The sequence below is a fragment of the Athalia rosae genome, chromosome 1 (genome assembly GCF_917208135.1).
Source record: "Athalia rosae chromosome 1, iyAthRosa1.1, whole genome shotgun sequence".
In the NCBI taxonomy this organism is placed as follows: domain Eukaryota; kingdom Metazoa; phylum Arthropoda; class Insecta; order Hymenoptera; family Athaliidae; genus Athalia; species Athalia rosae.
In genome coordinates, this window is record NC_064026.1 from 8,609,335 (window position 1) to 8,636,940 (window position 27,606).

At 39.8% G+C, this 27,606-nt stretch overlaps 2 protein-coding genes across 4 annotated transcripts in view; one reads left to right on the top strand and one right to left on the bottom strand.

Moving 5' to 3' along the window:
• LOC105686038 (HEAT repeat-containing protein 5B) overlaps positions 1–27,606 on the bottom strand; it is a 66,296-nt gene that overhangs the window by 35,701 nt on the left and 2,989 nt on the right. The gene's annotated exons all lie outside the window — the stretch shown is intronic.
• On the top strand, positions 1,800–23,038 carry LOC105686039 (scavenger receptor class B member 1-like). 2 transcript variants are annotated; one of them, XM_048652135.1, is made up of 11 exons: positions 1,800–2,429; positions 7,183–7,321; positions 12,658–12,749; positions 13,019–13,179; positions 13,380–13,524; positions 16,317–16,517; positions 18,409–18,569; positions 18,665–18,951; positions 20,881–20,999; positions 21,127–21,252; positions 21,514–23,038. In XM_048652135.1, the coding sequence occupies exons 2-11, from the start codon at positions 7,288–7,290 to the stop codon at positions 21,799–21,801; spliced, it is 1,614 nt and encodes a 537-aa protein (XP_048508092.1). In that variant the 5' UTR covers positions 1,800–2,429; positions 7,183–7,287; the 3' UTR covers positions 21,802–23,038. The 2 variants fall into 2 exon arrangements, with proteins under 2 accessions (XP_048508092.1, XP_012256013.2); XM_012400590.3 differs by having other exon boundaries at positions 7,202–7,321.

A 27,606-nucleotide genomic window follows, 5' to 3' on the forward strand; every position in this document is an offset into this window, starting at 1 on the left:
CTGCCCTACTCGCCTTTCACAATCACGGATGTACCTACACGATACTCGATCTTTGACTCTTTGTGCTTTTTTCCTTTTTATTCCTATACCGATTCCCGTCGCAATTATTCGAAATTGAGGATAGAATCTGTGTACCTGTGTACGATTTCGATGGAGTAGAACGACGTGAAAAGGGATATTTATTGCCGTTTTATTCAAAAATGGGAGAAAAAAAAAAAAAAAATTGAGAATTTTAAACTTGATACATAAATCAGTTTTGCGATTACGATTGAACCATACAATTATATATCATAGCAAAGCGTATAAATAAAGTCCGTTCGAAAATTATAATTCTTGATTAAACATCTTCATTCCAGAGTATGAGGTCATTATTTAGGCTCCACAATCAACGTTCCATACATTCCTATAACCTATTCGGAAAATAATTAACAGTCGCCTAATACGATAATTGATAGTATCCGTGAAATTGGCGGTGTCGATCTTCGAGAAGGGAATGTCGCGTGATCGTCGCGATTTTTATTACGGCCTTTTTTTTTGAGTCGCAAATTTCGGAAATGCGAAAAACTGACATAAATTCGCACGGATTCGTCGCGCGCGTGATGTACAGGTGATACGGGAAAATCTGCAGATACGATCTCTCGGAAAACAAAAACTTATTCTCACTGGTTGTAATTAACCCTTGAACTTCGTCGACTGATCAGGTGTGCGAAGCCTCGTGGATATCGATCGGAAAAAAGTTAATGACTACGATAACAAGAAATAAGGAGTACCCAAACGAGGAAAAAACTATACGAGAAGACAAACGAACGATCGGAAAAATATGGCAGATAATAAGAGAAACAGAGATCGTGCAAGGGGCAAGGGATATTGGGCAGGAACTTTCACATACGGCCCAGTTTTCTGTTATATCTATACATAGGTGTACCATAGAGGTATGTACGGTATATCGCATGAACTTTGAGTTAGGGAAATTAGCTTTCGACTCATGTACGTCAGTGTAGGCGATGCGAAGTATAACATATCCGAGAGCTTTTCATCAGAGATAACGCTCTACGTGTTACGGTTATACTTTAATTATTTATAATTGAACATGCATCGAATACTTTGCAATAATTTGCAACAAATAACTTATACCTTCTCCCGATATTATTTGCAGGTATACAAGGTGTAAGTTTTGTGCTATACCATAGATAAAGCGTAGATATTAGCGTATAAAGTTATTCGCCAAATTTCGGCAAAGCCAAGTCTACTCGAAAACGCGTTATCGAGGTCGATTTTGCGAATAGTTAGTAAACGGAGGTGCGTCGCCGGTATTACATGCAACGAGAAATCGGTATAGAGCTGTGGGAGCAGCGAAAGGTCCTCGCGCGGCGTTCCGCGAGAACGGCCGGCGTCGGACTGCGATCGTCGTGACACTTGGTAGAAATTCAACCTACCTATGCCGTACGTACGTGGTCCTGACGGAGTGGAATGAATACGAGGAATCCAATGGGCGATGAGATCTACGGATCGCCTGTGCCGCGGTGGTCCAGCGCAGCGGGTCTCGCGAGCACCGATCCCGACGACGCTACCGGGCATCCCAACGCGGCAACCCCACCTTCGTTATTTTCGCGCAACGCCGACCACTCACGTTAAAGAAGGCGAGCACAACAAGGATTTTTTCAAAATAACAATCTAAACACGGACGAGCGACCAACCAGTAATGCAAAAATCACGCCGTTTCGGTCACGCGGTGATGTGCGGGCAGGAAGGGTCGCCGGGGCCAACCTTCCGAGACTATATAAGTTCCAGCAATTCAATCGACGCTTCTAAGTCCACTTGGCGTTTTATATGTGCGGGAGTACGAGAGGCCCGCGCCACGAGAATATTTTTCATACGATTCGACATCATACGTGATCGTAACGAATTACTGTACATTTACACGGTAATCGCAACGACAATCGAAATTTGATAGAAAAATTCAGGACGTGGAAAAACTTTGCTCAAAGAACATTTTCGACCTTTCCAATAAGAAAACAACACATGCACCCGTTGTATGAATAAATGTAAACGAATACGTATATATGTATAGTTGCACATATTTGTGTCGATGTTTTTAATTTATTCTTACAACGCAAGGGTCGAACAATCGAATATATGAGTGCAAAAGGCGAGACGCAACGGGGTCCGCATAAGGATTATAACGGTGAAGTGTTTCGTAATTAATCAACACGACATAATTGCACACGGAGAACTGTAGAGTGCGGTTAATAAAGGAGGGAAAATAAAAAGGAATTCGACAATTGGATGCAAGTCATTAATTTGCATTTCATCCACCCATGCGTCACGTGAATCACGACGATTTGGGAGAAATTTAATTTTTTTTCCATCGCAGAATTTATCGACCGTCCGACACGCCATCGAAACCGCAACGCCGATCGCGGTACAGGGTAAGATTTTCAACGATAATCATTCATTCGATTTTAACGTCTGGAATCATATCTTCGAGTTTTCACGCGTATCTCCGTTGATGTCGGCGTTACGTACGTAACCGTGACCCATGCTAATTATAATACAGATCAACGTCTACTGTTACGTATAATAAAGTTAAATAATCGAGGCATTGGAGTGATATAACTCTCGCTGCGAACGGATTGTCCGCGCGATGATTATTGTCGCGATAAATTATAACTTACCAACGTGTGACATTTGAGTTTGAAAACACTTTACCTGCGACATATACACGTATAGGTACGAGTTAATGGTTTACGGGTCGATTTTACCGCAGGAAGCTTCGGTTCTCCCGAGGGAAACCTCAATGCGCGCAGGTGGAATGTTAAGGGAAGGGAAAATACTATAGTATGGATGTCGGAGCGGAGCGTTGTCCTGAATTTCTTGTTATCCTTGTCTGTTCTGACTCGAAAAGCAGGCGATATCGGGTGGCTCCCGCAGGATAACACCGACGATATTCTTTTCCCTCCGAATAACACGCGAGTGTTTTCTCGTGATAGGGTGTAAGGGATGAAATGACACCGGATGGTCCAAAAAGAACAAGAATAAAATACATCTCTGAAATATTTACTAGATTTTGCCGTTCGTTTTGTCGTCCATATTGATTTTGAGGCCTGGTTTGCTTTCGTAAATAATTACAAGTTCGGTTTTTTTCATTTTCCGCGTTTGCATTCCATATCTTTACCGCGGCACGCAATATATTGTGTCTCGTTTTCTATAAATATGTCAGTCATCTGTAATTTGTTATTTTAATAAGCTAGGTTAGGTAATATGATATCGTCCATGTAAATCTTATACATTTTCAACTCTGTTTTCTCAGTAAATTGCAACAAAAGGTCAAGGAAACCGATCAAAGATCAATCAATGGCGCAAATTAAATATAAAACAACAAACGGAACAAAAAAAAAAAAAAAAAACTACTCTATCAAACATTTGCAATCTGGTATCAAAACAGGAAGTTATTTAATTTCATCTCGGTTTTTTTTTTTTCAATATTTTTAGCGTCATCCGTTTTTGTTTTCCCCTCGTCAGAGACACGCGTTTCCGATATTTCGTCAAAATTTTATTACTCTACGATACAGACGATAAAAAGAATTACAAATAAGCGACTCACCTCTTTGCTGTTACTTGAAAGTATTTGCTCAGCCATGAATTACATGAAATTCATTCATCGGTGAATCCCCTACGCGAAGTCTACAATGAAAATTACTAGGCGGCACTTAAAATTAGCGATGCATATATTGTACGTCATTATCAGTTTTTTAGTGATTGACAGATCGGAAGTTTTACCACCGAATCGCCAAATTCGAGGGTCATCCCTGTTATTTTCCTAATATTCGTTCTCGGAAAAAAATCAATCAACCTTCTGGAAGATTTTTGTTGATGACTAACATATATGCATAATGATACGGTCGTGCGAATATTGTCGATATATCTATAACTACGGGAATACCACGACGTGTGTTTGGTCGATCCACATGGTCATCTACACGTGTGTAACGCGCGTATAGTGACACGAGAAATTAGCACTTGTAACAAATAGTAAATTCTTTAAAAAAAAAAAATTTTTTGCCGCGTTTTTCTAAATATTTGCGATGATTTTAGCTTCCATATATCATCATAGCTGGCACGTTGAGCAAAAGTCAATATCACAGCTAATTGTAAGCGTGGTGAGTTGAAACGTTTCTCCTTTTTTTTTAAGATCGAATCTATATTAGTCAAACGCAATGAATATCTCAAGGGCACGCATTTGCAATATCTTACATGTTATCGAACCGTGAACATTTTTTTCTCTCTTTTTTTTCTCTTTTCAAATCGTCGGCGCGTACCGGAATTAAAACAATCTTTGACGACATGATTCGAATTATTTATAAACTAATTTGCTTTCGTAAAACCGTCGTATACATAGCCACGTATACGTCACATGCAATATAATAAGTATACGCAGTGATACGCTCTTACAACATGATAGCAACGCATACGGTTTTTGACGATCGATTAATCACACCGTTTCATTTCATTTATTCATTACTCGCAGATCTTTTCATTCGTCATGAGGGGATTAAAAAATCGAACCTTGATAAAAATATCTGCGGTGCTGCACATATAGGAATTTCGATTCGAATAACAGTTTACATTGCATATTTGGACATACCTGTGTATACTACCTATATAGCTTCAAGTACCTATTGATCGAAATGCCAAAAAAAATGTATTTTGTCATTAACTTCTGTTTTTTTTCTCAACATATTCAGTGATCGATATACCTGTATGTGAGAATAATACACACGCCGCGAATCGAATGAAATATCAGGAACAGCAAAAACAAGTTCCGCAGGATGAAATTCGAACGTGGAAAAATAACGAATGCAATGACCTACGGAGACCGATGTACGTTGACAGTCGCCTTCTTTATTTTTTTCTCCCTGCAGTGGGGCAGTAGCAAAAATCATTGTCGATTAATTCGTAAACTCGGCGTGCGGTTCGTTCGTACCGTAAAGAAACTGTCCAGTTATACTGTTGGCCACGAGCTAATTCGGAAGAAGAATTCAAGTACGAATAATCACGTCTCGTAGTTGGTAACTCGAGTCACGCGTCACATAGACCGTTCACCATTTATTCCACCGGAGTCCGAATCGACTGAGACAAAAAAAAAAAAACAAAGATAAAACGGAGATGAGGAGTTAATTCCATCTAAACTCGTGCGGACGAAAAAAACTTTGAAAAAACAATTAGTCAAAAATTAAGTGCGCGAGTGCATACTGGTAGACGCGAAAAAGAAAAGGGGCGGCAACGCGGTACACAAAGTGCCGGTGATAACTCGTCGAATTATCATCCCCGTTATCGTTACAATGTTTTCCACCCCTGGCTCGTATTGTTTCCAACCGAACGCCTACGTATGCCGCGAAGGAAACGAATCGAATGAATTGCAGAGGAAAATAATTGTGAATTTATATCAAAGTAAATAAAGCAGATACCAGGGTATTTGTGCGGTTAACGGTTATACTCTTGCTAATGTCAGATCGGAAGTTCTCCTGAGTTATAACGAGCCATAAAAGTTCCCGACATACGCGTACCTTGCCGCATATGCACACGGATCAGGTATAGATACGTAATAGCGAATGGAATGGCGTGTCTGAAAATCAGTATTACGACGTTACATCTTAGCTTGCAGTCGAAGATCCCTAGCTTCGCGGTCAATGGCTCCTCGTTCATTCACAAGACATCGACGCTCGTCGATGTGACGCGCGACGTTTGCGTGCGTGACGAACTGGTTGAATTTGCGAAACTTACGATACACGGGTATTCCAATTATGCCGAAATTCCGGTTAAATCAGAGCCAGCGCACCCGCCACCGCCGATAATTTGGGGAATGTAGTGTGTGCTTTTTACGGCACATAATGGATAGAGTGCGAATAATTATTATCGCGAAAAGCTGTTGCTCGCTGTTTTACGTCATATACAGTTGTTAGTGTGCAGTATCTCGATTCGTTCCGGAATTGCACCGAGTTTTTGATTTACTTATTTATTGTTTTCCCGAAGAACAAAACAACGGTATTAATAAATACACGCATCGCCTACGTCTACCGCGAATGTGAGTAAATAATTGCATTGATTATTGGCATTTTATTTTTCACTTTTGGGTTCACTTTACCTATATAACGGTAACACGTAACCGCGTGCACGAGAAATAATTTCCGTAGATTCGTAGACGTGAGTTTGGGTGAGTATACGATCGTTTGCTAAAAAATAATCGTATGCATATTTGTGAGAGAAAAAATTTCCATAAACCTATCAAACGAATGTCATAATAATCGCTTGTGCGTATATTAAATGAACTCGCACCAAACTTATAACTTTCTACATTCGGCGATGATTGTTTTCGAAGTGACCGGCTCGTAGAGTTCAATGCAGTAAAAAAATTATGGAAATTTATTCCATGAAGATATCGCTGATTTTTGGCTAAAAATAAAGCAAACCTTAACTATCGAAGGTACGGAAGCCCTTGGCGTAAAAAATGAGAACAAAAAAAAAAATAAATAAATAAAAATCGAATGTAAGGCAAGATTTCCCACGCGTAATAAATTCGTACCGTATACGAATTTTATGTAGCGTAGTGTAATTTTCTCGTACCTATCGTAAAACACCGGCATTCTTGTAATTCAAATATTCATTTTTATCTTCCATTTAGGGACGAAAAAATATAGTTGAAGAAGAGTTTTGTGTTTATTAAACTATTTTTATTGAATCACAATTTTCAAAAGATCTTCCTCCATGCGTCCTGTCGTCTGCAGCGAAACATCAATTGAAGAAGAATGTAGTTCAAACATGAGTTTTTATATTTTCTTTGTTAATTTACAAGTTTATTTCAAAGGATCGACCTCGGAGAACATATTTCACCGAGTGACGATTGCGATACGTGTGTCGCGGTTTGCGGGGATTTTTTCAACCGACTAGTCCAGACTTTTTTGAAATTCTGATTTTGTTTAATGATTAACAAATATTTTACGGATTCCTTTATCGCAATTACTTTGGAATGTAAATACATTTACTTGACATAGGTGTTAAGATATTCCAAAACTTCAACTGAAAAGGATAGGATCATTTTTTCCTCATTTGAAAAAAAAAAAAATATATCCACATCGACGATGACAATTTTCATTACCGAGAATCGTTTTTTGATCGAAACAGGGCACATGATTTGTTGCAGGTGACGAAAATCTGCAGGGTGCAGGTGGGAATCAGAGACGAATTCACTAAAAGAGAAGTGGGAAGCTGCGTTAAGATTATCTCATCATGAAGGCCAACGCGCAGTTACAACAGTTCAAAAGTAAGTTGAACATCATATTACAATAATGATGGCGTTAAACGTTATCTAATTTCATTATACGTCTTATAATTTCAATTATTTGCGATTATATGTATATACTATAGATGGTAGACATGCGCGTGTATTAGAAATAATTCTGAGTAATTTTGATAAAGCTCAATTAGTTCTATTGAACTCGTACAAGATAGTTACGTTAAATATAAGTACATAAACCGCGTGATTCATTGAATTGTGTATATTAATAGATATAAATGTTATAAAGAGATATAAAATATTAAAAGAGAAGCCGCCCTCTCATTGTGGCAACGAATCTGCGAAAATTTATAATATATAAATAAAACCGATGTATCAACAACGCGATAGCCTTTCCGATAAAATTCTTCGAACGACGATGTTAAACATCCAATAATATTCATACTTTAATAACTTTTGAAATGAGTCTAATTCCAAAGGCAAAAGATCTCCAACGAGAATCTCATTTATTTTTGCGACATCTTCTCGCGGAAGGATCACGAAGCGCCGCTATAATTCGCTGATAGGTTAAATGCAACAAACATGTGGGAAAAATGACCAATTATCGGTATACTGATATTTTATTTGGAAAGGAAAAAATTATTTTTTCTCAAATACATGTTTGAAACACGTATAACATACGCGAATGTAATTGCACAGCGGATTATACGTGTATGTGTATAATGATAAACTTGATCCGTAGGATAAACATATTGCACATAAATGGAATGAATGCGCGATTATCATTACACAAAAATGCAGTTTAATGATATATTTTTAAATCTACTAGACAACACGTTACTACAATCCGCAGCAATTATAATTTTGTAATACTACATAAACGCATGTACGTACTTATATTTACAGCATCTTTACTCTCGGGACGCAAGTGCACTCGTTTATTTACAAATCGCAATATATTTAGAAGATATATACGCCGATTCTCGGGGACCGCAAAAATGGTAATTTTCGACCCCGACATGACATTTGCTGTAATCACTGCCGATGATTATTGATTTTTTTCCTCATTCGATTATGTGTACCAATCGCGGTTTATAATACCGGCATACCAACAACGTACGTATTCGCGATACATTCGCTGAATTGTGGTTAATTGATCGCACTATGACTTTTAGGCAAAAATTATTCAGACACGTTGCAATAACTTTTCAAAGTCATTCAGAATCATTAGTAATCGGTTTTGAGCCTGAATGGGAAATCCGATGTCGCAATATGCTTCCAAAAATTCAATACGATAACTTTTCCACATCCAGGCAATACGTCATTTCGAAATGTATCGAATCATGGCGGAAATTTTGGGAATTCAGAAGTGGGCGTCTGTAATAATTTTCGGGTCTGATTCTCAGGAACGCGAAAAAGGTCTTTCGGAATGGTGTCAAGGAGGTCCTTTCTAAACAAGACTAGAATAATCGGACATAGGAAACTGCAGCACTGCAGGTATCGTTCGCGGATTCGAGGCGAAATAACGCAGTCGATCTTATCGTGAGAATCGGTTTACAACATGGAATCGACGAAACGATCGCTCTACTCGTTTTCCCTCGGGTTCAACTCCGTGTCAATCTCGCGTCGAGTTGATAGTTTGTAAAATTTTACACCGCGACATTCGCGTGTCCGGGAGATATCTCTCACGTTACGGGCGAGTGATCGTCGGACTCTGCAATTAATGGGGAAAAATGGTATATATTCGTACAGGTAACCCGTTTATAAGCTACTTTAGAATGCGAGTTGTAAGTCAAACGGATATACCTATACGTTACCGCGATAATTGCACGTGTATTACGCAGATATTGTAAGGGCCGCACATGTACGATATGCGGTCATTCTCTTACGTAATGTTAAAATATATGCTGTTGGATTTTGATTGACGGACTCTTATTACACAGGTAGTTCGATAAAAAAAAAAAAGAAGCAAAAACAAAAAAAATAAAAAAAAGCCCTGTAATTGTCCACGCATCTTGGATTTCCTTTGAAATAACCTGCATATGTACGCGTATATTTTTGTACATTTGTATGTATTTAGGTCAAAATCATATGTTGCGTATATATCATAAGCGCGTAATCCGAATAGGGTCAATGTCGTGGTCAATTCCGCGTTTCTTGTTCCTTTTGCCGTTACGCTGAGAAACTTCCACGTATTACGAGGTACCGGTCAACCGTCGAAATGTCACGTTGAGGTATATAATCGGAAGCGAAGATATAATATTTCTGCCTAATTAGTTTTTTACCTTGATGGAAAAGAGAGCTCGACGTCGAGTGCCTCGTTTGATTTGGAACGGCAAAATTAAAATGAAACCTATTATATGAATAGGATAAAGGATAAGCCTGTGGCAAGGATTGCAGCTCGATCACACGGTGCAAAGCGAGTATGAAAATGTCCGTGTCGTTTCATATACCTATTAAGGTAATTACATTGGACAGCGATCACTTTGTAACACATGGTAGCGTATGCGGTTAGTAGTAGAAGTAAATTGATGATCTGATCTATACGCGCTGTGAATCACTTTGTCATCGACGAGTATATGAGAGGTACAGATATGATGTTCTTTGTAATTGATGATCGCTTTCTATGACTCGTGCAATCGTATCACAGAAATCAGTCGTATCATCGCCAGTGATTAATTTTGAAGAGGGTACGGGCAACCATTCGACGAGGCGTGCATCGATTTCATTTTTCATATCGAGTCAACCACCTGCGAAAGGACGCGCGCGAACACCGTCACCGAAGATTTTTTTCTTTTTTTTTTTTTTCTTTGCGCGATCGGTCGGTGCAGGATGAGAAAAAAAAAAGAATAAAGAGAAGTTTATGAGCCGTGTCAACTTTATGAACCGCGTCGAATCGGAATTGAAACGAGTATTTGCATAATATCGTTATACCTGAGTATTAAATACTTATGACAGATACGTCAAACGCCAACTGAACAGTAGATTAGGGATTGTTCGAATCATCATCTTTTTACGTCACGGGGGTCAAGTTTAATCTGAACAAAAACTTGCTACCGGCCTGTCGGATGATGTAAAATGACTCGGAGCTTTTTGCTGTACGCGTATATACACCGGCATCGTAAATCTAATTAATCATCGTCCTGTATGAATTACTATAATTGAAACGAAGAACATCTTCGGAAAAAATCGAACGTCATTTTTCACGTGGGAATAATCCGCGGTGATATTTGTACCGCCGATGTTTGAGCTTTTTGACAAATTTTTTGGAATTTCGAGTAACAGGTTCAATGTGTCGCCTCCGGGCATGACGTTATCTTTGTTGAAATTTGCCACGAAAAATGCCCGGTTACGGGGGCTCGTGTGATTTGGAATTGGCTCTTGAGTTTTGAGGAAAAAAAATCATCGTTTCTAAAAAATGGCAGATTCGAAAGTCGCGGAAACGTGTTCGAGGATACGGATCAAGGTGTATTTATCCTCCGATCCTTGGTTCGACTGAATATTCTGGCGAGATAACGAACCGACTGAACTGGTTGTGCAATATTTATCGAGTCATTCGAAAATCAGCGAAAAAGTGAATTCCAACGAATTAATAAGTCCCGCCAGGCACATTTCAGAGTTTTAAAATAATGGGAAAAAAACATTGAGCGGAAGTTGCAGAAAAATTCTTGGATACATCCTTTAAACGTTGATTATATTGAATCAATTAACACGTCCTACGGAAACAAAATTCAGAGAAACTAAAATACATTTTATATTTACGCTTTTACATGCATATACATATACGCATCTTCTTAACAAAGAACGTTTGTACAAATATGTGCGTTTTTCATATGGTTGTTCAATAACGGCATTGAGAGGGATACCCAGAACTCACCTGTTCACGCGTTTAAATGTAAATTTTGTGAGCAGACGAACCAGAGTCAATATTGATGGTGAATCAGTGATTTAAAAAATTGATGGTCGAGGAACAAAAAAAAAAAAAAAAACTGTGGATCGTCTGCATACGTTTCGACGAGACTTTATCTTTTCTCAAAGCATCTGAAATTTTTATCGGATATCTGATCAAAAGTATACAGAGGAACACATTTTTTTCTACCCAATCGTGTCCTACACAAAAAAAAAAAAAAATAAATAAACTGCGGTATTAACGATCGTGAAATTAGTGGCTGTAATATATCTCTCTCGATGGGGGAACTTGATCGCGTAATACCAGAAGATGTTCAATAACGCAGGGGAGGCCGGTTCGTCGGTGTAATTGTCCGTCGGATTTGTAAATAAAAATAGAAAACTTCCCGCTACAGCTCGCGAGTGCCGATTCCGATATCTTATATAATTTTATAGCGATAAAAATCGATCGAGCCCAGAGATAATGTCACGGTAAAAGTTGTGGCCAATAAGATCGACTTTGATCGACGCCGAACGACGCGTGGCAGCGGTGCACGAAAAATGAAAAGGAAAAATAAAAGAAACCTGACCAGACGCGTGATCGTTGTTAAGTGGTTTGACGAGAATCTCGATTAGTTTTCGGTTCTCAATGTGTCATGTGGGCCAAGGTGAGTGACGTTTGGGCGCAGTGACCCATTATTACCCAGCGTCAAAGTATCATCGATTTATGACCCGATAACGTACCCGCTTGAATATTCAGAGAGGATTTTTTACGGAGACATTTAAACACCCGACCAATGTCACCGTTGAACCTTGAAAGACGGGCGAGTCCTAGAGAAACATTAATAACGTTCGGTCATGTCCTTGGAAATTTTGTTACCCGTCCAATTATGCACGTTACGGAAATTACCTCATATAATGCATATCAACTATCTCGCGGTCGATTTTTGTTCTCTTTTTTTTTTTTTTCTCTATTCAAGAATTACGAAGCATCGAGAATGCGCTCGCGGTCGATTTTTGATTTTGACTTTTTCACTTCCAAATATTACGATAGTCGCGAGTAGAGGGAAAATAATTGCAGTCGTCGTAAAAGCTAGTCGATCCGTGAATCGATTACTATAATTATATCTCAATTCAAGTTCACCACTGGATGGAACAGTAACCCAAGGCGATGATTTCTGAATCGCATTATCTCATTATCGCATAAATTGTACCGTGAATTATACACGAGTGCAAATCTTTAATTTATAGGCGTAATCAAATGGGACGGTTATTATATTGGTTGCTCCGTTTTTTTTATTCGCCATTTTTATCCCCGTATATTAAATGAAACGTTAACCTTCGAATGTTATTCGGGGATTCTTATACCTTTTGTCGAAATTCCCATTTTTTCAATCGGATGAATATCTTTCAAAATTATTTCACGTCTGAACCGTCAAATCAAACTCATCGTGTGATTAATTCTTCTTTTCCAGAATGCTTGATATTGTTCATGGTCGGGATTACCTGCAGTGCGTTGGCTTACGCTATCTACGTGGTGAATCCCATAAAGATGGTCCTCGAAAATGTGAGTAAATCATCGCGTAATGTTAGCCAAGATCAGGTACAGAGGCATAAGGTTATCCTACGCACGAGAACCGAGGGTAGCATATCCAGCTTGCGCGAGGGGTCCTTGACTGCCCATTTGAACGAAGTAAAAAAATAAAAATCATACTCTTCAGGCAAATGTGCGGTACATAAATTGAAAATACCCCGCGGATGCCCTTTTCTGAATCGCGGGATTTACCGAAGGAAAATTTTTTTAATTTCATTCGTTTTTTTTCATCCGTGTTACAGAAACTGAAAATGGCACCAGGATCCATGGTATTTTCACTGTGGCAAAAACCACCCGTTGAGATTTACATAAAGGTGTACATATTCAACATAACGAATCCCGAGGAATTCAAAGCTGGAAAAGAGAAACTAAAAGTCGAAGAGATCGGCCCCTACGTGTACCAGTAAGTATCAATCGAACTATTAGTAACCACGTGAGGATACGTTTCGTTAGCGTCAGTCGTGCGTACGTGACGGCACGAAGGTAAAATATTCGTCGTTTGGCGGACTAAAAAAATTATCGGGAGAAAACGAGAAATGAAACTAAAATAAAATAAAAAGTTCAGCGGTGTAGAAATGATTGATTTTTCTTCATTACCTAAAGGGAGATGATGGAGAATCACAACGTGACATTTAACGAGAACGGAACGGTCTCGTACCGGCCAAAAAGGGAGGTCTACTTCGTTCCAGAAATGTCGATAGGTGATCCAAAGGATGCGGTAGTTCAAGTGCCCAACGTACCGCTACTGGTGAGTAAACGAATTAATACCTAAACGTCGACGGATGCGTAAATTTGAAAATGCAAAGATTCGCGTTTTTCTATATTCTGTATGCAATTCTAGGAATGACTCGTCCGCAGTTCTAATACCGACGTGTTCACTTTTTCGAGGTTTCTCATTATTTCCATATTAGCGATAGCCGATGACGCGTTGCAGTAGAGGATACAGGTGTAGAAAAGAACGCGTGCGATGGATAGTTGCAGCAGCAGCGAATGAAATACATACTAATTATTCGACCCTGTGATCGCGCTTTTTGCGACAGACAATTTATTATACTTGCTAATTTGAAGCGCGTTGCTGCAGTCGCCGTACAGTTTTTTCCCTCCTTCTTTTTTTATTTTTTTTTTTCCTTCCTTCCACCTCAAGGTACATTAATATAAAATTTACCGAGGCGATCGCATCGACGTGTCGCAGCGATAGATTTCAATGGTAAAGGTCACCTCGGCGGTAATGAATCTCCGAAATGCCATGAGATTTGCCGCCGAGCGAATGTTGACCTCCGTACCGCGTCGGGTTCTCGATTTTTCACCGCGACCTTACGTTGTCCACATTTTCGATCTTTCGAGGTAACTTCGTGTCACCGGCGAGACCGTAATTAATGCATACCAGCTTCCATCCGCGTAGGCGAGAAGTCGGTGTAAGGTTGACGGGAAGATGAGCAGATCGTATCTTTTTTCCGGTATCGTCGAATTTAAATTTTCTAAAAGTTATAAACCGGCTCAGAACTCCTAAGACTCTCGCGGAACCGAACACCGTCTCGTCGCGATCGGAATTAACTTGAAATCGATCGACGAAAATTTTATTGCTCGTCACACGGAACCAGAACTTTTGAACGCGAATATGTAAGTTGGTAAGTTTCTCATGAAAATTCATGCGTCGAAAGGGAAGCGAAAAATAAACATATTCTTTGCGTTCGATGAATCGGTTAATTGCTACAGTTTAATTGAGCGATAATGCGAGTTGCGAGTTACGTTAACGGAGAAGTTACAGCGATTAAGAACATAACATAACATGAATTAGAAACTACCGCAATTAGTAGAGGGACGCTAAGAGCATACAGTGGTTATAAATAAAAATTGGAAGTTGGAAAAAACGGTGGAAAAAAAAAAAAAAAACTGTTTGCTTCTCAGTTTTGCTTTTTTCTTCTTCCTTTTATCTTCGATGCAGATATTCTATACGTGACATCACCGGGAAAACAATTATGCTAACGAATTGCGCAAATGCAATACATTGATTACCGCGTATGATGCATTTGTCTATTAGCACTGCAACTGCAAAGGTGAGTTTATTTTCACCTGGGTGGGACGAACGTAAACGTTTCAAACGCTTCCTGACTCTGCACGCAAACTGTGCGACGTCGATGTAGTTGACGATTACTTTCATCGAGTGTCGCAGGAGGTATGCGGCTGGGTCGACTCTGTTGAAAAACAAAGAAAAAAATGGCCGAACCGGGTTTTCCGTATCAATTTTTATTTTCACCTCTTTACACGCGAAACTTGCGCTAAATTGTTACCCACCTGCGGCCTGTCTCGGTCGAAAAAGGCTTTTAAAATCATCGTATTTCAAGGGGATGACGAGCTAGGCGTTGAAAATTCACTTTCCATAGTAAAAGTATGAAAATTATTCGAGTCGTTTTCTATGCAAACGACTTATTCTTGCGCCGTCAAAAAATGCGCTGAAAATTTTCACGGTCCGAACAAACAGAGTATCGCGGTGGATGAAAAGTTTGAAGAAAATCAGAAGAAATAAGAATAAGAAGTAAAAATAATACACGTAAAAATTCCACTAGATTAATGTTCTCGATATTCAATGAGCCGCTTACGGCTGGATGATGAATAGTGTGAGAGAATTCAGTTCTTAAAATCCCGGCTTCTGATCCTCGTAGCGAATGCAGGTCACTATTTTATAGAAATGATCCTCCTTCAGGAGACGGGTTCAGACCGGGCCGTCGACAGACTCAAGATATAAGTCAGGCCTAAACATAATTCAGTTGCGATAGGAAGCCCAAGCGGCATAAATTCGACGGACAAAGTCTTTTGCCCCGTGGTACCGTTCGTCCCCTCGCGTCGTCGAGAGCGCGGAAGAAAGAATTTATTCAGCATTATTCATCAGAACCGAGGCGGGTCACGCTGCAGGGTTTTCTCTATTTTTCCCTTACTACGAATTTCTCTTTGTCTTTTTTCGGACTCTCGCGTACATTCGTTCGGGCACCTGACGCGTACACTCATTTCATATAATATTGAGAGCAAGTGCGGTACCGGTCTCTCTTTTTCTTCTTCTTTCTTTCCTTTTTTCATCTTTTCCAAAATATTAAATTCTCTCCGACTGACGGGTAGAAGTTTTTTTTCAAGCAGCCACAGGGGACAGATATTTCACCGTATACGATAGTCGCTCAGTAAATTGCGCGAATCTAGAAAAACGAAAACGCGAAAGACGCCAAGGAGCGGTCTATGATAAAAAAGAAAAAAAATCCTGCGGCGAAAAAAGAATATCTGAAAGTTTCAACTAGATTATCGCGAGCCATCTCGTTCCTAATTATTCGCTTAAGCGTACAGAAGTAAGAAATTAGCGGTCCACGGTTGATTTATGAAAAATTTCGTTAATCTCTGGAGTCGTTCTCCGTGTACGCGACGTTAAGATCGGCTGCGATGTGCCGATACCCTCTGACCCATGGAACGTTATGAGGCGTTTAATTTAAACAGCGGCGCATGCGACGTTGAACTATAAATTAAAAAAAAATAATTTTTCTTTCCAACCAACAGGGAATCGCGTCTGCTTTACACGACAGCAACTTCCTCGTGACGATGCCACTCGCCCAGATCATCAATTTCCTGGACAGTCAAACCATCCTGAACATAACCGCTTACGAATATCTCTGGGGATACGAGGACACCTTGGTTCACCTTGCGAGCAGCATTGTGCCAAACTTTATCAACTTCCGAAAATTCGGACTCTTGGATAGGGTGAGTCTGCACACAAGTAATTTACCACATTCGACAATATCCCGTTCAAAGTTGGCTCATCGCCATTGTCACTCGTGAAAACGCGGTCAACGAGCCAAATAACCGCGCGACAAAGGTTTCAATTGCAAAGGTGAAAATTAGCGCCATCACAAGAATCGCGACTCATGCGATTGAAACGAAGAAGAGAGGGATCGCTGAACACCTGAATCTTTTTTTTTTTTTTTTTCATATTCATCATTTTCTTTCATCTTGATAGAATTTTTAGGGAAATGTCATTGAGAATGTGTGGCGAAGAAATTGAGATGGTAATACTTGATACATTGAGAACGTAGCGCATGAATACGAGCTACGAGGGGAGAACTAAACGACCTCCGCTTCGAGTCTAGCGAAGTTTCCATGCGACTGATGAAAGTACACGTGAGAAAGCCCAGGGCATCAACTTACGCATACGTGAACCGAGGAGCTTATGTAATATTGATACGTTAAAAAGATCACCTGAGCACTACACGGGCTTTGTTTGTTAGGGCTATTATGCACCGAATGGGACGACCTTTGGATGAGCTTGCTGCGTGACCTTTGGGCGTGGATGCGGAGGAAGGGTTTTCGCAACGTTCGACCAAAGTGCCGTATTAATAACTCGACGCCATTATTTCGCGCTCCGAGCAGACACAATGGGCTGATAAAACGAGGAAAAAAAAATATATAATCGAGAAACAAATTTTTCATAGCCTTTTGTCGGGCAGGGCATGAGAAAAGTGCAAGTGTGTCGATTCGTTGACCTGATAGCTCGCGTAGCTGGGGGGATATTTATTCATTTATATTCGACTTGCAACCGTTTGAAATAGCGAAATATCCAGTTTCTCGATACGTCGATCCTTATAATTACTCACGTCGTCTCAAATTTTCGAACGGCTGTGTCGATACTGGTTATAAATCCGTACGGAACGACTTGAATACGTTTTACCGCATGGCCGGGACAACCTGTTACCGAGTCTTTCGACATCTGCACCGGTAGTATCGCGAGGACTGATTTCCTCGCCTTTCCCCTTTTTAACTAACATGAAAATTATAAACGAGTTATTGCGCGATATCGATTATCGATTCCGTACTTTCACCCGTGCGCACACAACATTTTTCGGAACTGCGAAGCGCGAGTTCACCGGTGCTGAAAAATTAAACGCCGTAACGATAATTGCTTCATTACTTGCCCTGAAACGTTAATGGAAAGATTTTGTTTTCCGTAATTGCAATATCTCCGACAGGTTTCTATGTACGCACACGTACCAATTTAGAGAGTAGATTTTAGGTCCCTAGCAATTAAAATTAATTGAGTCTCGTCACATCCCGAAAAACATCTAGTCAAAACCCTTTTCGAGGGGGTTCGCTGCATGGTTTGCCGAATCAGAATCGCATTTCGGTCCGGTGTCGAAATTCAAGCATTGCATATTTCAGTCCGAACAACGTTATTATTGCAAGGATGTACGTTTCCGCGCATTACGAGTCGAAAAAAGAAAAATGAAAAAAATAAGAATAGTTAAAATATACACGTCTCGTCGTTCGCTCACCTCTCACCGTTTCATCTCGTGGTGCGAAATGTTTTGTTGTTACGTATGTATACCTGTTCTGGTATTCGTGACCCGCACCTCAATGTTAACGATACTACATAACAAAGATTATTTAAACGTTGTGTAACGTAACACGCGATCATTGAACTTGACATTGGTCGAATGTCGTGACGAAACACAGGTCGAATTCAACATTCGTACGAAATGTTTATTAACGTCCAGTTCATTGAAATGGACATGCTGGATATGAGATTGCGGTTGATTATATCGATAGATGATGAGTATTAAATAATCGAGTAACGAAACATTTATTCTCTCGTTAACAGCTGTACGACGAAGGGGACAACCTTATGAACATGAACATCAAGAAAAACGAAAACATGACCGAGGAAATCGGACGCTACCTCAGCATCGAGTCGCTGAATGGAAACCCGGGTTTATCGAACTGGGGATACGTGCCCACGGAAGCCAACGAAACGAACCCTGCGTGAGTTTAGAATTATATATCGTAAAATGCGACACCGTCGATTATTTTGTGTCGGGTAAAACGCGGTGACGATAATTATCTCGATCATATTTCAGAAATACGATTTGCAATCGGCTACAGGGTGCGACCGAAGGAACTTTGTTGCCACCGAACCTCGACAAGCACGCGGTGTTCCGGGTCTACAGAAAAGCATTTTGCCGAACGTTACCCATCGAGTTCGTGAAGGAAGTGACGACGGAAAGCGGACTTCCCGGTTACGAGTACTCGTTCGCCGAAGACTTTTTGGACCCGGCGGATACCAATCCGGACAACGAGTGTTACTGTCGTAAAATGAAGAAATGTTTGAAGAAAGGACTTTCGGACATGACGCCGTGTTACTACAGTGAGTACCGACTGTTAGCTGTACATTTTGCATCGTGTCCGTCCAACGTACGGGTGATAGACGTGACCACGTAGGAATGGTGAAACCTCCGTTAGATCGTTGCATACCGCGGAAACCGAAGTCGAATTGACGCAGAAAAAAGTTTTAGAGTCACGGACTCAGCGAACGCTGAATGCGAATAACTTTTTTTTTTTTTTGTTGTTCTTTATTAACATAGTCTAACGCACAATTTATCTTGACGTCGTTCGCGACCGGGTTTTACCTGAATATAATTACACATCTAAAAGTCGTAACGAGGTTCAATAAGGTGTTGAAAAATTCGCGTGTGCGTGTGTGTGTATAGGTTGCGTAATTACTCATGCAGCTTCGCGTACGTACGTGTGAAGTATTACCGTATACATACAATGACATTTGTAACGTTCATAACCGTAAGGACGAAACGCAAATATAAATTAGATACATGAAAGTTTGCACCTTGACATCTTGTCTGCCGGTGTACGTACGTACATGCGCGTAAAGCAAAAGCGGTGCAGTTCGACGTTGCGTATCGTGTCCTGATAATGATACACATCTGGCCGTGTATAGTTGATTTTACGTAACGCAGCCAACGCTCGACTTTCTATATCCTCGAAGTGCAACTCCACGATTTGGAAGCTAAAAAATAATTACGTATGACGACTCGTTTGTACCTTCGCAGTCGTCAAAGACGAGTGCACAGCTTCTCGACGAAGGTATTTTCAAATGAATAAAACGGGGAAAGTTCAACGAAAACTGACTCACTCTGAATTTCGCAGTTTTGATACATTTGCAGTGTTTACGGCAGAATTTTTTGCGATATTATTATCATTAATTTTCCATTTCTCGTCGCGAAGGTAACGGGCGTACGGAATACGCAAATAAAGGTACGGAGGTAAAATTAAAAAGAAGAGGAGAGAAAAGAAGAAAAAAAATTCAACGTTTGCCGCGGAACATTCGAAAGAAAAATGGTTAGCCAAGCCTGCAAAGGTCGGGATCAAGGTAGTTCATGTAAATGCACAGAGCCTACGAATTGCAAACTTTTGAACTCCCCTTATTTCTTTTTCTCCTTTTATTTTTTTTATTTTTTTCTTTTCGTTTTTATGTACCAGACGAAGGAGGATGGGCATTCACTTTAATTCCTGTTGAATCGATACACGGAGAACTCTTATCCTAGAAAGGGTCGCGCTTCGCGAAACACATCTCGCTGATGTAACTGAAATGTCACGCGTTGAACTTTTCAGTGTTACGTATCGGCGCCTCGCATACGTATGTCTCTATGTATAGGATATTTCCGCGATCGATTCGATTTATCTTCTCAAGTAATGAGACATGTTTCGGTAAACTGCTGATCGAGCTCTCTCAAATGGAAATGTACACGCACATTTGTACAGAATTGTGAAATACATTTATCGATGTGTACATTTATTATATATAAACTTTGCCGCAATTTTTGCATACCGTTATATAGGATACAATGCCTGTCTACAAATTTTTATCAGCGATGTTTTGAACGCGATCTTGTCGGTCTATAAACCGAAGACGGGTATCATACATATATGTGTTTTAGAACTTGATTATACACAAGGTAGTCACCTGCTCGATTCGTATTCCGGTTCCGGATTGTCCAAAGTTTGGTTTTTTTTCTTTTTTGTTTTCGACCGATAACTAATGAATTACAAGTTTTAAGATTAATTTATACAAGCGACGGTCCATCGTATTTTTCATCGTGATAAATAAATTATACGACATAATCTGTTGGATATTTGATACGTTCAACGTATAGTTGTGCAATTATAATGAATTCATCCGATCGGAATTATATGTCGCGAAGACATGACTACATAATAAGTATGTATAAGCAAAATATAAATTTCCTACTAAATTGAATGTCGCATAATTGATTGATTACAGATGTACCAGCTGCGATATCATTGCCACATTTTTACAAGGCTGATCCCAGTTTGGTAGAGGCGGTAGAAGGCCTTAATCCAAACGAAGAGAAACATGGAACGACTGTTATTATTCAACCGGTACGTACAGCAAATAGAAATTAAGATAGAAAAAAAACTAAACGAAACAAGATTTAAAAAAAATCAAAGTTCGCAATTCCTATAAACTTATCTCACCGTGTCATTATATTTTCTTTCCCTCGAACAGGATGTCGGAATACCTCTGTCCGTAAAATCTAGAGTGCAAACGAACCTGGTCATGGATACCGTTCATTTCAGCCCCAGGATCACACCCTTCAACGATCTAACGATACCCTTGTTCTGGTCGGATATGGTGAGTTTCGAAATGGATTTATTCAGCGTTAAATAAAAGCGAAGGTCAGAGGCGATATCACTGGGCAAAAGTAGATATCGAAGAAGTAAATGTTTGTTAAGAAATTTGGTTTGAGAATCGATCGCGACGTTAGAGTAGAGATGTCGCTAGGGAATGGGCGTTGCAAATGTTCGTCAATTAGACTTCTTTCTAAGAGAGAATTTGAAATGGAATGTGACGTCGATAATTCGATGTTCTCTAATTAGAATATTGATTTTTCAGTATATACCTGAATTACCAGCTGATTTGATCCTCCTCATGAGACTGGGACTTCAAATAATCCCGATCGTGCAGACGACGATTGTCGCAATTTTGGGCGTCGTTGGACTGTCGACGTTCGCTCTATCTCTCCTGAAAACATTGTGGATCGTCTACCAACAGGAAGAAGAGGACAGCAAACGCGAAGACGGAAATGATCTCAAGATATCTTTGGGTTACGGCCAGTACAGCGCGATCAGAATTTTACCGGCGATAAAAAAGATAACGTCAAAAACGGACCTATTTGGCTAGAAAGAGGAAATTGAGGGATGACTTCGAAGAAAATATTAGAAAATTTCAATTTTTTTCAAAGGAGAATGCAAAACGGCGGAAGGGCTCTGACGAAGACGGTCGTATTAATCCAAGGACTGATAATGTAGAGTACGATTCGAGGAGTTTCGAAGAACAGGGCGTTTGATTCCATCCAACTGTCGCCTCCGCAGAGGTGCGCAGAAAGCATTTCACCGGCTGTGAAGTCCACAAAAAAAAAACGGCATAAAGTATATAGATTTCACGAAATAAAAGGGTAGAGAAAGGACCACCCGGTAAGAACTTGAAAATCTTGAAAGGCCTTTCAAGGAAATATGAATCCGTCAAAGGGTCCGTTCGTGTTCTCACCCACCGAGAATTTTATCGTGCCGAAATTTAGCCAACGCTTTTCGACCGTCTGTCGCGAACGATCCGCGAAACATCAAAACTGAAAGACGTGTCTATACATACATCTGGCCAAAGTGGTCTATTATTTGGAAAAAAATATCTTCACAAAGTATTATTATCTCCGAACAAATTCAGAGTAGTTGAAAATTCGGTAATCGTGTACGGTTCTCTGGAGTAACGTCGGCTACCGTTTCAACGCTGAAATTTCGACGCTTCGCTTTCTTCCGGTAACAAGAGTTGAACTCGTAGGGTCTGTTACCCGGCAAATTTGTCCTAACGACTAACTAGATTCGCTCTCGGACGTACGTAATCACGCCAACGTTTCTAATCAGTGCAGTCTGCAGCGACGAGTTCTCCACGAGCCACACGTCGTTTTGTCATTCAATTAAAATCAACTGTCTCGTCTTACTGTAAAGAAAGAAAAAAGAAAAGAAAAAAAATATCGGATTTCGAATTTGACGAAAAATTTTGACTGCGCCTTACGGAACGGCTACAAATTGCTGATTGAATCAGACCTACGGTTGATTGGCGACAAATTTAGGATGTGCAAAAAATTCCAAATCTGAAAAATCAACGACGCTCGGATAAGGATGAATAATTAGGCTGTATAACGGAGTTTCAGTGACTCACCTGATATTGATTAATTTATTGATTGAACTAATTCGACGTCTCCTATGAAATTTTTCCGCTACCAAAATTTTCCTCTTGCGTGAGTGTGCATTCGGAACGGTGCCCAGTGTGAACGTGTTTAACGTGTATTCTACGAACACTTTACGGTGAAATAGTATACTCGTATAATTATAGGAGAATAGGATATGCGTAAGGGATAAAGCGAAAAAAAAAAAAAATTAAGACTGATTGGAAATAGAATCCACCACATATACGTATATAACAATGCATTATATATACATTATTACGAATTTAAGTAAAAGCGAAAAACATGTACATACTTTTTACGATAGAATCGATGGAAGTTTGATATTCCGTCCTGAGTTCACGATTTCTCGCCAGGCCACCTCAAGAAAAAAATAAGATAAAAAAATTCACGGCCCTTCGGAATTTCAGTTAGTAGCTGATTCTAAACGATTGCTGTTGTTCTAAAAAGTCTGGCCATGATACTGATGAAATTTTGGATTCAGGACGGACGCACGGTGACATGAATAAAAAGGAATAAGCTCCGCTATAAATGTGCATCTGATAAAATAAGAAAGAGGCATGTTTTTTTTTTCTTTTAGACAAGGTAATTACGAATAATCGATTGCTCGGATTCTAAAAGTATTGATTTCTGAATGAATGTGGCGCGTCAGGGTATAGTAATATTATTGATTTGTAATGATTATCCAGCAATTTTAAGAAACCGAGTGTAAATACTACATATTTGATCTGTGTAGGTAATTATATATGGTGTAAAGGGATGATTTATTGTAAATTAGATAGATTTTATTCGCATGTATTATTTATTTTTACGTTTACATCATTAAAATAGTGTTATGTCCGAAAACTGAAAACTTGTATTGAGAAATGAAAAGCAATAAAGATATATATGAAAGAGAAAAAAAAAAAAAAAACTGTAAAAAAGCCATCCGAGATGAAAGTAGCTTGGAATATTCGTCAAATCCAAAATACTGCAAACTACTGTAACGCACATTATAGAAAAATACTGTGAAAAAACTCTTCACTTTCGACCCGAAAATCGAAGAAAATCAATGCCGATACATATAGGTATACATTCGGAAAGAATAAAACATGAGATGCTGAACCGTGATTCGGATTTGTTCGGAAATTGTGGTATATCAAGTAGATATATAGAGGTATAGAGGTATAGAGGTATAGATGACACACAATGATCATTTCGTATAATGGGAATCTCTACCGAAGCATTCGCTAATCAATGGAAAAACGAAGACGGCATCAAAGCGGGACGGCATCGTGTTCTATATCAACGCAAACAAAAAGGGTGATTACTTCCTCTCTCTTTCTTATATATGAATCCATTTTATATACGCACAACCCCCGGCAAATCTATAGACCTTTTTGCGTCAAAATCAATTCGATGAACTAGAGAATCTCGTCCGTCTACCAAACTTCCAAAGGAGTCAATATATTTCACGCTCGACGCAAGAGACCCTGTAGGGCTATACGGTAGCTGCCCGAGGCTTCTTTCTGCGGGGTTATTCCTTTCCAACATCTTCGACCCTTTCGGCAAACAATGTTTTTTTTTCCCTCTTTCGACTCAAGAAACAGCGGAGGTTTCGAATAGCACGTTTACACCCGTATAATACGCGTGTAAAATTTTTAATCCTTTTTACGTGACCGACGGCTTTAAGAATTCGAGAGGGGATGGTGAAGAGGGATTTCAGGTTTGAAGAATCGCGAGGAAAGCATAAATAAAACTGATAAAACGGAAGAACCGAGCGAGTCAGGGGAATCGAAGAAACGGGTAAATGAAATGATAACACCGCGCGTCGCGTTCCAAATGTTATTATACATAAATATGCAGCTAACGTAATAGGCGGTGGTTCAGATCGAACTAGGCCAAGCATTTATACAGAAATATAAACTGCAAAATTCTAGGAGAGCCGGGTTATTTGAAAATGTAGGTCTTCGAATACGTCACTTATTAAACCCGATTTAATATAACGATGGCTTATTTTACCCAGAAACTGCGACGGCTCTGGCTTTTGATAAAAGTATACCGTAATTACGATTCCGCATATCTTCAATGGTCCAGGTTTTTAATTCTTCACAATAGATAATGGCGAGCGGCACCTATACATATATCGGCGATAGTATACAACGATAACGAACGCAGTGGGACACAAAGCGATGGAGTTTCATTTAATGGGGAGTACAGGAATAGAATTGACTTCCGTTCGGAACGATTGTTAGGGAATCGTGGACTTTCGGATGAAACGTACCTATACTATGCCCTATCCAACCGTACAGCGCATTCCCTTTGGCGAAACTCACGGGCCATCTGCTACACAATGCGAAGCGCGAGACGGATGCCGTGGGGCTTTCCATTGCCCTTAAAATGTGCGCGTCGACGAATAAAAAATTGCATTACGTATAGTCATACTTAGACTACACCTTAATTTTTCCACCCTGCGTCGCGCTGCAATAAGAAAAAAACTTGGCGGATTCACGGCGTGCGGTGGAAATAAATAGTTGAAAAAAAGTAAGACGCGAGTGTGTGTAACTTGGGCGGGGTGCAGGGTAAGAGGTATTATATCGCGAAAGAAATAAGTGCAAAAAGTGTAATTACTCTCACCTTACAACGCACCCCGAGCGGGGAATATTTTTCTCGCCCCGTACACTCCGTGCTCGGAGCTAGCCGGTAGGTATAAGGTACGTACCTACTGTAATTACAGAACGCCTTAAAACGACGTCATCCGTGAGGTTTTCGGGCTTTGCAAGTTCGCGCGTTACCCATCCATCCATCCATCCCCCCCTCGTACGCGTAACACGAGTAGGTATATTTGGGACCACAAATACCGCAAAGATTAGGAATATTATACGGTACGCGGGGTATAAACTTTCAAATTTCATACATCGATGAATATTTCCATCGAAGTATTCGAATTTTTTACTTTCTCCACACATTTCTAATCGATTATTTTTCCCGGCGGAAATTCGCACTAGGTGCCGTACGTCGTAGCGGCAGACCCACGTTGAGGTACCGGTCAAATTTATCGCATCTCCGCATTAAATTGGATCTCGGCGAAGGGTGTTCCTTGACCGGAATTAATTAGCCTGCCGAAGGAAACCCGATCAGGTCAATCGCGCCATATTCTTTGTACACTTTGCACAATCTGTAGACGTACGTAACATACGTATACAGGTATATATACATCGGGTACCCCGAGCCTGGCTGATCTAATTAATTTAGGTTCGAAAAACAAGTACGAACTAGGAAAAAGAAAAAAGGGGAAAAGAAAATAAGACTTCAGTTAATATTCCCTCTGGTGTTGTTAACCCGTTCAAGCATAACGTGTATAACTCGCATTTCCCAAGCGAAATCCACCCTCTGAAATTGGCCAATAGTTTTTTCCTACTGTGTCGCGGTCGATCTTAATAAATCTTTGTTCACCTGTTGTTAGTCGAATGAAATAAAAAGAGAGACGTCAAAAAAATATATGTACGTGTGTATATACGATATCGCTGGAAAAAGATTCGGCTGAGTTTCGCAAATAATATATTTGTACCAACAACTGCGATCAATCAACGCGACCCTGCGACCGCCGCGTAAGCTGCAAAAATAGAAAACCCAGAAAACAATATTATACTTGCACACGTGTGTATATTTATATAATAACGATGCATCGGGAGGAATCGACGGCTGCGGATAATCAATTTTTTGAACGCGCGTGCAGGCAACGGAAAAAAAATAACGAAATACAGCAAAAACGTAATTATATAGCGCAATCGGTGCAGATTTGCGGGACGCGTATATAATTGGGGGCAGTATATAAATATGTCAGGCGACGTGATACGCGTGCACCCTGCAGCGGATTATCGTTATGACTCACATGTGATAGCATTTTCATAAAATGCGCTTTTATAAAAATCCCAACAGAGTATATTTTTAATTAGCTTTCAATCGGTCATATTATAGATGCGATAACTGACATGAATAATAACGGAAGTATTAAAAGATTTTATAATATACTATCCAATCGATTTACATAAAAGTCAGACTGTATAGGTATATCATCTGCCAGTCGTCACGATGAACGCGTAACGTATACATATACAAAATTATTGGTGGCCTCCTAGACGTCAAAGATATCGCTGAAACGAATCCAAGTTCTCCGTGCAACGAATTAATTCCGAGTTCCACAAGAATTCAATATATCTGGCCGAATACCATCGGTCGATAATGTTCGATTTTCTGTAAAATTTTCTTCTTCGCTGCACTTTACATGAAGCTTTATATCATATGCACATTTCGTTATCGCGTTAAAAGTAAACGAAAGTAGTTCGTGACCATTGATTTAAGAATTAAAAGAAACAAAGAAAGAACTGTTTGCTGTTGTAAGTCAGATCCATATTGCTCATATTTCAAAGCAGATTCGAAAAAAGCAAACGTGTACATAACGACGCAGCTCTTATAGATTCATCGTTTGCGGTTCGATCTAGTTACACGTATACAGATAACTGCATACGTATGCATCGACCTTTTGAAACTGGCTTACGTGAGATTGATAATTTCGAAAGAAACAGTTCATCAGTCGCATCCGTACGTCGTCGGAATGATTAAAGGGCGGACTACTCCAGAAGCAGACAGACAGGCTGTCAGGCAGGCGGCCAGTCTATAATAAGTGAAAGAATTCGTCCCCATTTCTGAGGATATATTTTCAGTTGTACGGAAAAATGTACCTATGAGTGTAGCGGTTGAAA

Bases quoted from the DNA above. Each gene is read 5' to 3' on its own strand.
- LOC105686039 (XM_048652135.1), top strand. From the start codon at position 7,288: ATGAAGGCCAACGCGCAGTTACAACAGTTCAAAA. The intron at 13,525-16,316 runs GTGAGTAAACGA...TCCAACCAACAG, and splicing joins TGCCCAACGTACCGCTACTG to GGAATCGCGTCTGCTTTACA. The intron at 18,570-18,664 runs GTGAGTTTAGAA...ATCATATTTCAG, and splicing joins GCCAACGAAACGAACCCTGC to AAATACGATTTGCAATCGGC.